Source organism: Hemitrygon akajei, chromosome 5, assembly GCF_048418815.1.
Source record: "Hemitrygon akajei chromosome 5, sHemAka1.3, whole genome shotgun sequence".
NCBI lineage: Eukaryota > Metazoa > Chordata > Chondrichthyes > Myliobatiformes > Dasyatidae > Hemitrygon > Hemitrygon akajei.
In genome coordinates this window covers 133639934-133653804 of record NC_133128.1, presented here as the reverse complement: position 1 = coordinate 133653804, position 13871 = coordinate 133639934, and the positions used below count along the sequence as shown (strand labels likewise).

Genomic DNA, 13871 nt, shown 5'->3' with positions numbered 1-13871 from the left:
GCCTTGTCCCCATATCCCTTGATTCCCCTATCCATAAGATACCTATCTAGCTCCTTCTTGAAAGTGTCCAGAGAATTGGCCTCCACTGCCTTCCGAGGCAGTGCATTCCAGACCCCCACAACTCTCTGGGAGAAGTAGTTTTTCCTTAACTCTGTCCTAAATGACCTACCCCTTATTCTCAAACCATGCCCTCTGGTACTGGACTCTCCCAGCATCTGGAACATATTTCCTGCCTCTATCTTGTCCAATCCCTTAACAATCTTATATGTTGCAATCAGATCCCCTCTCAATCTCCCTAATTCCAGTGTGTACAAGCCCAGTCTCTCTAACCTCTCTGCGTAAGACAGTCCTGACATGCCAGGAATTAACCTTGTATAAGGGGACAGTCCACTGTTAATGGCAAGATCCTTAACAATGTTGATGTACAGAGCAATTTTCACGTTTGTGGCTCTTTTGGAAGTGGCTATACAGATTGATAGTGTGGTAAAGAAGGCATATGGAATGTTTGCCTTTGTAAGTTGAGGAATTGAGTTGAAGAGTCTGGAAGGTATGATGCGGCTGTATAAAACTCTAGTTAGGTCAGATCTGGACTGTGGCATCCAGTTCTGGTAGCTCCATTATAGGAAGTGTATCAAGGCTTTTGGAGAGGGTGCAGAAGAGGGTTTTCAGGGTGCTGCCTGGAGTAGAGTGCATGGGCTTTAAGAAGAGGTTGGGCAAACTTGGGTTGTTTTTTTCTGGATTGGCAGAGGCTGAGGGGAGATCTGATGGAGGTTTATAAGATTATGAGAGGCATGTATAAAGTGGACAGCTAGTTTTTTTCCCCCAGGGTTGAAATGTCTCATATCAGAGGGAGTGCATTTAAGTTAAGTTCTAAGTAGATGTGCAGGGCCAGTTCATTGTTGTTCAGAGTGGTAGGTGCTGAGAACGCCCTGCCTGGGGTGGTGGTGGAAGCAAGTACAATAGAGGTGTTCAGGAGATAGGTACGTGAGTGTGCAGGAAATGGAAGGTTATGGGCATTGTGTAGGCAGAAGGGATCAGTTTAGTTGGGCATTTTTATTGGCAAAACATTGTAGGTCAAAGGGCCTATCCCTGTGTTATGTTTCTGTTCCAAGTTCTCTGTTCTACAAGACAGAGGTGGTGTTTGAAGTTAAGGGTGAATCAGATTTGATGGCCCATGGTGAAAAGGTTACATGGGATATAGATCATTTGGAGATATGGGCAGAGAAATGACAGACCAGATTTGGAGTTTGGAGACTTGGTGTAATAGAAACTGGCATTTGAGGTGGAGAGATTCATTAGAAATGATGAGCAATTGCAGGATGTAAAGGGAGGTCTGAATTTCCATTGCTACATTTAAGACCCAGTTGAAAATGTGATTGAAAGATCTAGTAAGAGGTCATAGACAGCAATGAGATAATGATCATTTAAATTTGATATTGAAGTTATTCTAATTGATAAATATTGGCTAAGACATCAGGAGGAACTTAATGCTCTTTGAAGTAGTGTCATAGGACTTCATGTTCATCTGAAAATGTGGACGTGCTGCCGTTCAGTAGTTTAACATCTTGTCTAGCTGCAGCAATCCTGAACATTAGCGTAAACTTTGTGTTAAAGTCTCTTTGAGTAGGACTCAGATCGCAGACCTGCAGATGAATAGAAAATTAACAAAATTTTAAGGGAATTTTAATGACTGCTTTTTGTTTTCCAGTGGCAGATGAAAGTAATGTTGGATCCCTGGCCGTGCACCAATATGGTAAGATATTTTTATTGTAATACATTCAGTGGTTGACTCGTCCTCATTCAAAAACAAAACAGAGCTGTGTCCTAATTCAATTTTTAAAGATGTTTTTCTGTTTCCCTTAGTATCTGGTATGTAAGTTTAACTTGCAGTGAACTCTTACTACTTAACATTATAATGTAATATCTTAAAGCACAGAAGCTGACCACTCACACCACTGCCACGTGCAAGTAATCTGTCTCGTTTTTCCCATAACATAGCCCTGCCTTTTATTGTTTTAAACTTCTGTCCAATTCCCTGTTGAAAGTTACAGTTGAATCTGCTTCCACTTCAGATCAGATCAATCTGTTCCAGATAATTGTGCAAAACAATTTCCTTATTTCACACTTTGTATGTTGTACCATCTATCCATATCTGTGCCCGCAATCCCATCAGTTTATCCTCCCACTTTCCAAGATTTGTGCACCTGTATGCTGATAATTTAGTATTTTACATTTTAAGTTGAACTATAAAAATGATACATAAGTGTTTCTTCTGCACCATTACTTGTGTGTTGTGCTCACTGTGGCATGATTGCTAATTGTGTTAGCTTTGTTTGATCACCTGTTCAGTGAATCTTTTTATGTGTCAAGATCGCCACCCATTCCATATCTGTCTTGTTAGTAACTAGGAGTGAGATGCAAATAAATATATTGGGGATAACCGAACTATGTAACTTATATTTTATGACACCTGCTGTGAGCGGTATGATTAATTTCAGTTTGAATTTACCCCTTCCCACCACATTCCTCCAGGAAATATAAAAATCATTAGCAAAAACAAAATCTGTGCATCAGAACAAATGTCCCGTGGTGATCAACATGGGGATGAAGCAACTGAGGATTTTTCGCAGGCTGTTTAAAGAAGTGATCCCACTGCAACTCCCCATTGAGGCAGTAATATCCGTTTAATAGCACATCATGTTGCGATACATATTCCCCATTCTCATCAGTACACAGTACAATCTATCAAAAGAACATCACTGTCCCTTTAACTTTGTTAGGGAAGCTCTTTCTATTTTTTAATCTGTTTATAAGCACACATCATGTTGTGTTGCTTATGGGTGATGGCAAAATGATACTCAACTTCCAGAACCAAGTAATTAAAATTCCTTACCTAAAGGGGAATTGATGCTTTTGTGATTATTAACCCTTGATCTGAGTCTTGCCCTCATCTCAAACTATCCTAATTTGTAAATAAAATATCTCCCTTTGCCAACTAGTTTGGGCTATAATACTTCATATCAATTGCCCTTAACAATTGTTGATTTAAAAACATAACTGGAGTAGACATTGCTGGAGCAGTGGACTTCCTGCACCCTTCCATTCATAATAATTTTGTGCCATAATTTACTGGAAGTGTTACTGCTGACAATATGGCAAGGAACAAGCAAACTAATAAATCCCAAGTCAACTAAATCTAATGTTTGAAAAAGAAACTGGAAGTAAATAGGGATAAATTGCTGAGAAATCAAATACAGAGAGGGAAGGAAGTATGGGCTAGTGAGGGAAATGCAGTCTGTGAGGAAGAGTGAAAAAGATTTTCTTTAAATTTCATTTTGAAAATCTCTTAGAGCGGTTTACTGCCTGAGGCGCCACTGCTTAAATTTTTCACTTTCTGGACAGAGGTGTTCGGTGTCACTTTAAAAATTATCACATTAATAAAAGAATACTTAGGATGTTACTTACCAGACTTGATGTGCTGTGGGTGTTATAATGGGTTTTGCATGTGCAATTTGAGCAAGTTTATAAAAATAACAGAGAGGTTAAGGGTGAGATGCCATTTGTGCAATGCAGACAGCAGGCAATATGAAATCTACCAATGAGTTCTTGGGATTCTTAACGCAGCATATCTTTTAATCTCCTGAGTTTGGTCAATTTAAACACTAATAACGGCATGTGTCCAGTAAATTCACACCCAATATGCCTGACTGCTGTGCGTGACAAATCTTAATCTCTTCCATAACACGCTTGATGATCAAGCCTAATATTAGTAAAAGCCTCAGAAGGAAGGAATCTTTAACCTCATGGTCATTCATTTATGACTCTAGTGATTTGTTTGTGCTTGTAATATGATCTTGGGCCAGGGTCAGGTGCAGTTACAATGACATGGTATGGGACCACTTTGGGTGATGCACCAAGGTGCCAAGCCATGCAATGAGGCTTCTTGAAGTGTGGATAACTATAGAACATGTTTGGGAAAGATACGGGCAGTCCACTTAATGTCCAGTGCTTTAATTGGTCCTATTGATATGGATTTGAAAGTATGTGTATGAGAAACACTAACCAGAGAAAATGGCACTTCTACAAGCAACTTGTACTTTGGAGAAACAAGAGACTATAGATTCTGGAATCTGGAGCAAAAAAATTGCTGGAGGACCTCAGCAGGTCGAATGTTTGTAGGAGAGGAATTGTTGATGTTTTGGGTTGAGACCCTGCATTTTGTGTTTATCTTCAATTTGTATTTATAGAGTGGCTTATCATTGCAAACAGCCTCTGGGTGCATCACATGAGCATTATCAAAACGAATTGTGATTCCACCAGACAAGATGGCCGAAAGTTTGCTTCAAGAGGTAGAGCTTGAGCATTTTAAAGAAGGGAGAAGTGCCCAAGATGTTGGGAGGTTTTGAGAGGGAATTCCAGAGCTTTGAAGTCCTGCCTGTCAGTGGTGGATCACTTCAGATAGGATCAAGAAGCATTTCAGAAGGTAGTAGATTATGGATGAGACTAAACTGCAAAAGTCTTGAGGTCTCTAAACTGCACTGTAGATCAGTGAGTCAAAGTAATGGTTAAGAAGCTTTGTGCTGAATTAGTTTTTGTACTGTTTCATGTAGCACCATGGTCCTGAAAAAGTCTCATTTTTACTGTGTACTGTACCAGCAGTTATGGTTGAGACAACAATAGAATGTGACTTGACTTGACACATGGCAGCGGTTAAAAACAGAACTTTGCAAAATACAGGGTGGGAGACCTATGACATTGGAATTTTCTGATATTTACTGGCTGAGTGGAAGGTCACGTTTGACAAATCTTATTGAATTTTTTGAAGAGGTTACTAGGAAAGTTGACGAGGGTAAAGCAGTGGATCGTGTCTATATGGACTTCAGTAAGACCTTTGACAAAGTTCCACACGGAAGGTTAGTTAAGAAGGTTCAATCGTTAGGTATTAATATTGAAGTAGTAAAATGGATTCAACAGTGGCTGGATGGGAGATGCCAGAGAGTAGTGGTGGATAACTGTTTGTCAGTTTGGAGGCCAGTGACTAGTGGTGTACCTCAGGGATCTGTACTGGGTCCAATGTTGTTTGTCATATACATTAATGATCTGGATGATGGGGTGGTAAATTGGATTAGTAAGTATGCAGATGATACTAAGGTAGGTGGCGTTGTGGATAATGAAGTAGGTTTTCAAAGCTTGCAGAGAGATTTAGGCCAGTTAGAAGAGTGGCTGAAAGATGGCAGATGGAGTTTAATGCTGATAAGTGTGAGGTGCTACATTTTGGAAGGACTAATCAAAATAGGACATACATGGTAAATGGTAGGGCATTAAGGAATGCAGTAGAACAGAGTGATCTAGGAATAATGGTGCATAGTTCCCTGAAAGTGGAATCTCATGTGGATAGGGTGGTGAAGAAAGCTTTTGGTATGCTGGCCTTTATAAACTAGAGCATTGAGTATAGGAGTTGGGATGTAATGCTAAAATTTTACAAGGCATTGGTGAGGCCAAATTTGGAGTATTGTGTACAGTTCTGGTCACCGAATTATGGGAAAGATGTCAACAAAGTAGAGAGAGTACAGAGGAGATTTACTAGAATGTTACCTGGATTTCAGCACCTAAGTTACAGAGAAAGGTTGAACAAGTTAGGTCTTTATTCTTTGGAGCGTAAAAGGTTGAGGGGGGACTTGATAGAGGTATTTAGAATTATGAGTGGGATAGATAGAGTTGATGTGGTTAGGCTTTTTTCCATTAAGAGTAGGGGAGATTCAAACAAGAGGACATGAGTTGCGAGTTAAGGGGCAAAAGTTTAGGGGTAACATGAGGGGGAACTTCTTTACTCAGAGAGTGGTAGCTGTGTGGAACGAGCTTCCAGTAGAAGTGGTAGAGGAAGGTTCGACTTTGTCATTTAAAAAAAATTGGATTGGTATATGGACAGGAAAGGAATGGAGGGTTATGGGCTGAGTGCAGGTAAGTGGGACTAGGTGAGAGCAAGTGTTCAGCATGGACTAGAAGGGCCGAGATGGCCTGTTTTCGTGCTGTAATTGTTATATGGTTATATGAGTGGCAGTCATATTTAGACAGGAGACAACCAACAAAGGTAGGGGGAAGTGAAATTAGGTGGATACAGGCTGCCAGAATTGGTAAAGCATGATAATATTGGAGGGTGTTCCGTGGAAGAATTTGTAAAGAAGGATGAAGACTTAAAAGTATGTAGAATGATTTCAGTTCAGAGAGTCAGCTGCCTAATATAGACACAAGAAAAAATTTCTTCCATTTAATCCAGTTTTATTCAGCCACTTGAGTAATATGTTGGATCTGAACAATCAATGAACAATCCATTTTAATTTCACTCTTCATATTGTATTCAGGATTGTTTGTAAAAAACATTTTATTTTCTTCTGGCTTGAGTGATTTCAGGTAATGGAAGTCGGTTTTGTATATATACATATTTCATGATGATGAATGCAACAATTCCTCGCTGTCAAATACAATCTAAGTATAAGATAGTTACTAGTACATCTAATACAAAATTCAAGAGGAATTTCCTCATTCAGAGACGGATGGAATGGGCAGCTCGATATCACAAGTAATTGTTGATGTGAATTGTACAGATATAGTTCAAGGGAAGCTCCTCTGTCTCAGCTGGTTTGGCTATGTTAGAATGGCAGTAGAAACATGGAAAAACAATATGGCCCAGGTCAATGTGCTATAAACTTTTTCTTAATGATGTTAACTTCCATGTATTGGAAAATATTTATTACATCAATAGCTTAGGGTTTCAGTTTTATTCTTTGAACAAATGCTTGTATGTGCCGGCCTCTTTTCTGAAACTTCATCCATCGCAGTAAGAAAAGACTGTAATCTCATGAATGTGCCAGGATGACACCAGCCAAGAGGTGTGACTGTTGAGAGGAAGGAGGGAAGAGGAGAGGTGGAGGAAAGGGGAAGGAACCCTTTGCAGAGCATCTGTTCAGTAGCATTGCTGGCAGTGTGTTTAATCCATTCATGTATCCAGTGATGGGATCTCTCTCTGCCAAGCATTTGATAGTGTCACTTTCATTTGATGAGGCTAACCTTTAGAGGTCTTCTGTAAAATTCATTGTGTACAATTTTCAGGATGTGTTGAAAAAAATTATGAATGATACGGCTGGATGCCATAAGGATTAGAAATGTAATTGTCATTATCCATTCTCCAGTGTATTTATATATGTGTACGATATGTTGTGTAAAGCCAAATGCTCGGCTTAAAATCGAAGTTGCAATTTAATTCTGTATTCAGGTGAGGTTCATTACCCAGACTGGAGGTTTATTCATGTAGATTACAATGCCATCTGAACCTACTTCAATTAGATTACAGACTTGTAATTCACTCTCTGCTACCATCCATTCTGTATTTTCTAGAAATATGTCTTGTTAGAGAAACCTAAAAGAATTAGAATTAGATCAGTATGTGAGCAGCAGCTGGATTCAGTTACCCAATCCATCCCTGTAAGCGAGGAGTGGTGTTATTAATGCTGGTGATTCCTCCAGTTTCGCTGTGATTGATTAGACCTTAATGTTTGGCAGCATGCAAGTGGAATGCCGTGGCTCAGGAGACGACAACAGCCTCATGTTCAGCAATTCCAGCTGTTTTTTTTAGTGTGCTTCTACACTTTGACTTTCCAATAAGGAAGAAGTCAGTCATTTATTCTTCACTTCCAGATTAACCATTGCACATTCTTTATTAAGAGAAAACAGCACCTCATTAGGGCACCCAGCCTTTCTTCCAGCCGCTGTACATTTTTTCAGATGTCGAACCGTGACAAATCTGCCAATTTATTTTCAGTTGTTTTGGCTCCCTTAAAGGGATACCGATGCTGTTGAAATGTGTTGTTGATTTACCCTGGCAGCTGGCTTGACAAAGTGTTTTATTTGTATTTTTTAGAACAAGCTCTTCTAGAGACTAAGTATGGTTTGGAAGTTCCCCGTTTCAGTGATCTTGAGACCCCTTGCAAATCAGAACAGAAAACAAGGGAACAAATCAGACATACTGGTGATTTTACTGTTTTGGCTTTGAACCTGTAGTTCAAATGCAATGAGTCAGCTTCCATCCTCACCTTATGTCTGTAATTATAACCTGTCTTGGGTAAATGGCCTTTTATAAAGGGTAGCGTTTATTGTAGTAGAATGCTCCTGTTGTGACCTGGTTGGGAAGTTGGGCAGGAATACTTTTGCTGCCTTTTGATAGGGACCCATGTCACAGACAGCCACACTGCAGCATTTACAACACAAAAATGAGCTTGTACAGCAATATATTTATACAGTGCATTTCATAATTCTGGATGCTCCAAAGCACTTTGTTGCCAAAGATAACTGCACAGTTCCATTTGCAATTCCTCAAATGAATGTTGCAATCTATCAAGATTGGAATAATACCTTGGCACTGTCTGAAAAATGACAAGTGCTGTATACTGTACAGCACCCAAGTGCTGGGCGATGACTGTCTTTAACAAAAATCTGAATATGTCTTCCAGTGACACTAAGTCCAGTCAACATCATCAACCCCCTATCATCAAAATTACAGTGGCTGTCTTTGACCAGCCATACAGATGCTGATCTCCAAAGCTTGTTTATAGCTTTTTTTCCCCATCATTGCTAATGGCATTGAGGAACCCAGTAAAACTGAGTCAGTGAGATTCATGGAAAATCTCTCCCATATCTAATCCCATGGATATATGTGAGAAGATTAAGTACTGACGGAGTGGGATTACTCTGAGAGCCAGAATCAGGCTCCATGAGCTGGACAGCCTCCTCCTGTGTTGTAAAGAAGTTGTGAAAAGTGACAGAACACTCTCTACTTGATTGGATGATGAATACAGCTTCAATAATGCTTCTATATTTACCTTAAATATGCAGCCATTTTATATTTAAGAGAAATTTGGATAAGCACATGGATGGGAAGGCAACGGAGAGCTCTGGTTCAGGTGCAGATCAACGAGATCAGGCAGAATAATGGTTTGGCATGGACTAGATGGGCTAAAGGGCCTGTTTATGTGCTGTAATGCTCCATGACTCTATAATGTCAGCTACTCAATTGACACCTAATTCTCCACCCTAAACATTCATTTCATCAAAAACTTACTTACCCGCACTGTCTACCTACAAGTTGCACGGTAACAATGTACCAAGGTATTCCTGCATTAATGAACTCTGCCGCATAAAAGGGCAAAGCTCCTGGTACATTGAAAGGAAGTTCTTTTGCAAGTTCTCCTCTACATCAAAACCACCTGTTAGAAACAATATTAATGTTCCTTCATTATTTCTGCCTCTAAATCCTGACAAAATCCCCTTAAAGTACTTAAAGTACTTTTACCACACTCAAGAAAGTAGCTCACCTTGTCAAGGGAATGTGAGATAGGTGATAAATGTTGCCCTCGCCACATTCCTGTAAATGAATGATTAAGAAAAACAAGTACTGTTTGAAATATACTCAAAATTTCTGCTGTCAAAATAACACCATCCATTTTGTGCAAAGCAAGCTCCCATAGCAAGGTGATAAATAAGCAGGTACTCTGTTAAAGCTATTAAATGTTGAAGGATAAACAAATGCCAGCACCTGAGATCAGAGTGCTTAAAATTCCACTTTTTCACATTTCAGTTACCAGGGAAAACGTCACAAAGGGAATAGAGATCTCCTCACCACTCTACACAGTGAACGTTCTGTTAAACATGATGATCATTCTTGGGGTGATAAGTTTCCCAGGGTCCATCGTCTTGTGGATACAAAGGAGGGGAGATTAGATGGGATGTATGACTTGTAAGGGAGTTAGCCCAATATCTTAAACATTACCTACTTCAGCCACAATTGTCTTAATGGCTGGAGCATGCTCCTGAAATTTTTTTAGCTTAACCGAATAAATTAAAATGCTCTAAAGTGGTTCCCTTCATAATTATCTGAAATAATGAGGATATTGGCAAGAGAAAGAGACCGGATGAATGGAGGGAAACTTTCTTCTGATTTCAAGCAGTTTTGAAGCATTTTTATTGTGAAGGAGTTAAATTTTGTCTTTTCTGAAGAGAATTTGGAAGTGCATTGCTTCATTCTCTAACTGATTTTGGCCAACAAATGTAGTTTGTATTTGACAACTAGAAAGGTTAAAAAGTTAGCACTACTTTCAAATACATGAGTTCATTGAACTTCCCTGAGGGCTTCAGCACACGTCGTAGTGTCTTGTGGGTACCTCTTGAAGTAATGTCTTCAATGTAATGGTGCTAAAGAAAGGCAAATTGCAGTCTGTTGCCACATTCATGAAAGGGATTCCAGCATAAACAACAAACAAAACCCTATTTTAATGTGAATTCATGCTACCTCTATTAGTGATCCAGTTCCTTAAGCAAAACATATCCAGTAAATGGTTTCTTTGAATTTAGTGAATAGTCTGATGAAGGTCAACATTCTTCAAGCTGCTGTTCCCAATAATGTGCCCTTTGGAGTTGCCAAAAGCTAGGGGTCCAGAGTATACAGTCTGGGAAAGGAAGAGAGTTACTTGCCAGAAAAGTGACACATTAACTGCTGGGTTAATCTGTTATAGCATTTGGTAAACTGTTTTCAGGCATTTGGTTTTAACCTCTAGACTGCTGGCAATTCCAGGGAAATCTGTATTCCCTGGTCAGCTATTTTTTTTCGTTCTGAAGAATTTGGTTTGAAACAATGTGGTATTTTTAAAAAATTCCCTTACACCCTTTCTAGAAATGGAGTCCTTCTCAGAGGCCAAAGAAACTTTATTACTGTAATAGCATTGTGCTACCAACTATATACTTCAGCAAGTAAACTAAAAAGAAAGAAAGCAACAACTGTACTCTTACATAATGGCAAACAAGATTGCTGTCTGCCAGAGTGGTGCAGTAAACTGTGTTTAAAAAGTGCACATGCTGTTCCTGATAGTTCAGGGTTTTTTTTCCAAGGTGGGACGGTGTGCTAGCAGATTTAATTATTGCAGTAGTTTAATTTTTATGAATATTTGTTCATGGGACACAGACGTTGCAAGCAATGCTGCAGTTTATTGTTCATTCTTACGCTCAACGTCTTACGAACAGCTTCTCTCCCTCCACCATCAGGTTTCTGAACGCAGCCTATTTTTTTGCTCTTTTTGCACTGCTTATTTAATCGTTTTTATATATATTTCTTTTTGTAATTTATAGCGTATTTTATGTATTGCAATTTACTGCTGCTGCAAAACGACAAATTTTGTGACATATGTTGGTAATAATAAACCTAATTCTGATTCCTTATTGCTTGTAGGGCACATCACATAAGGATTGCAAATTTCCTTCCCTGATGGATGTTGGTGAACCAGATGTTTTTAAACAACCATTTCTGGCTTTTTTAAAAAAAAAACTCTAGATCTGTTTAATTACTTAAATTTAAGTCCCCCAGCTGCCATAGTCAGGTTCATACTTATGTCTTGGATCAAAGGTTCAGGACTTTGACTGGTAGTCCAGTAACTTAACTGCTACATTAATATAGCAGATTTAAATCATTAGATCATTTCAATTAAAACAGAAAAACTTCAAATGAATAGAAGTCATCTGTACCCTGTTGGCAGCCATACCTTAAGCAATCTGTTCTTTAGTTCAGGCATTCCTTCTCTTAAACCTCTACCTCTCAGCCTGTTACCCCTTTCAGGGAGCTCATTAAAACCTACCGTTCTGCCCAATTTTGAGGCACATGTTATTGTATCCCTTTATGGTTTCGTCTCTGATTTTCTCAGTTGCTGCTCCTGGGACATGTTAACCATTTTAAGTCCATTAAATGTTACGTGGCGTGTTTTTGCTACTATGGCATGTTTGAGGCTTTCTGACCTCGGTAGCAGTTCCAAGTGCTCACTTTTATTGTTTGCATGATTTGTTTTTTTTCCCCTCTCTGCACGTTGGGTGCTTGTCAGTCTTGTTTTTTTAATGTGTTCTGTTGTATTTCTCTGTCTTGTGACTGCCTGTAAGGAGACAAATCTCAAGGTTGTATAAAATATACATACTTTTATAACAAATATACTTTGAAATGAAATATTAAATTTTATTTCATTTGGAGTTCATTCTAGTCTTTTGAGAATACTTATTCCTCAACACTTAAAACAGATTTTTTTTTTGTCTACGTATTTTGTTGCTGTTTGCCAGATCCTACTGTATGTAAATCTGTTACTGCCTCCCTTAAGCAACAGAGGTGAATATACTTCAAAAGTACTAATTTGGTTGTAAAGCAATTGGAACATTTTAATGTTTGGAAGTCTTTCTTTGGATCCATAAGCCTCACTCATTAGTGCATACTTAGTTTCTTTAATTTAAATTCATCTCAAAATAATTAAAATGTGAATATCAAAGGCAACACGAGTGAATCTGCAGATGCTGGAAATAAATAAATAAACAAACAAACACAAAATGCTGGCAGAACTCAGCAGGCCAGACAGCATCTATGGGAGGAGGTAGTGACGACGTTTCGGGCCGAAACCCCTCAACAGGAGTGAAGTAACATGGGATGGTCGGGGGGGGGGGGGAATAAGAAGTGGGGGGGAGGGATAAAGTAGAGAGCTAGGAAGTGATAGGCTGGAGGGAAATGGGCTAGGGGGAAGGTGGAGAATTATGGGAAATAAAAGAGAAAGAAAGGTAGGGCTGGGGGGAGATTATAGTGAGGGGGGAAAAAGAGAGAGAAAGAGAACCAGACTAAAATAATAGATAGGGATGGGGGTGAGGGGGGGCAGGGGTATCAACGGAGGTCTGTAAGTCGAATGTTCATGCCGGCAGGAAGGAGGCTACCTAGGCGGGAGATAAGGTATTGCTCCATCGACCTGCGTGTGGGCTCATCTTGATGGTAGAGGAGGCCATGGACAGACATGTCGGAGTGGGAGTGGTCTGTGGAATTGAAGTGCGTGGCCACAGGGAGATCCCACCACTGCTGGAGGACTGAGCGCTGGTGTTCGGCGAAACGGTCTTCCAGTCTGCGGCGGGTCTCCCCAATGTATAAATGGCCAAATCGGGAGCACCGGATACAGTATATCACCCCAGTTGACTCGCAGGTGAAGTGGTGCCTCACCTGAAAGGACTGTCTGGGGCCTAGGATGGTGGTGAGGGAAGAAGTGTGGGGGCAGGTGTAGCACTTCTTCCGTTTGCAGGGATGAGTGCCCGGAGGGAAATCGGTGGGGAGGGATGGGGGGGGATGAATGGACAAGGGAGTCGCGTAGGGAGTGATCCCTGCGGAAAGCCGAGAGTCGGGGGGAGGGGAAGATGTGGCTGGTGGTGGGATCACGTAGGAGGTGGCGGAAGTTATGGAGGATTATATGTTGGATCTGTAGGCTGGTAGGGTGATAGGTGAGGACCAGGGGGACTCTATCCGTGGTGGGCTGGCGGGGGGATGGGGTGAGGGCAGAGGTGCGTGAAATACGGGAGACGCGATGGAGGGCAGAGTTGATAGTGGATGAAGGGAAGCCCCTTTCTTTAAAGAAGGAAATGCTCCTACACCCCGTTGCTAGCTCCTACCCAAGATCCACAAACCTGCCTGTCCAGGTAGACCAATTGTCTCAGCTTGCTCCTGCCCCACCAAACTCATTTCTGCATACCTCGACACTGTTTTATCCCCTCTCGTTCAATCCCTTCCCACCTATGTTCGTGACACTTCTCATGCTCTGGATTTTTTCAATGATTTTCAAGTTCCCTGGCCCCCATCGTCTTATTTTCATCATGGATGTCCAGTCCCTATATACCTCCACCCCCCCCCCCCCACCAGGAAGGTCTCAAAGCTCTCAGTTTCTTTTTGGATTCCAGACCCAACCAGTTCCCCTCTACCACCACTCTCCTCCGTCTAGCAGAATTGGTCCTTACTCTTAATAATTTCTCCTTCGGCTCCT

The 13871-nt window shown here is 40.5% G+C and overlaps 1 protein-coding gene across 4 annotated transcripts in view; it reads left to right on the top strand.

The window, feature by feature from the left end:
- LOC140728185 (partitioning defective 3 homolog B-like) overlaps window positions 1-13871 on the top strand; it is a 1189360-nt gene that overhangs the window by 642952 nt on the left and 532537 nt on the right. For all 4 annotated transcript variants that reach the window (XM_073046530.1, XM_073046528.1, XM_073046527.1 and 1 more), the window contains one exon: window positions 1709-1753. In XM_073046530.1, the coding sequence (XP_072902631.1) occupies window positions 1709-1753 (45 nt within the window). The remainder of the gene's footprint in view (window positions 1-1708; window positions 1754-13871) is intronic.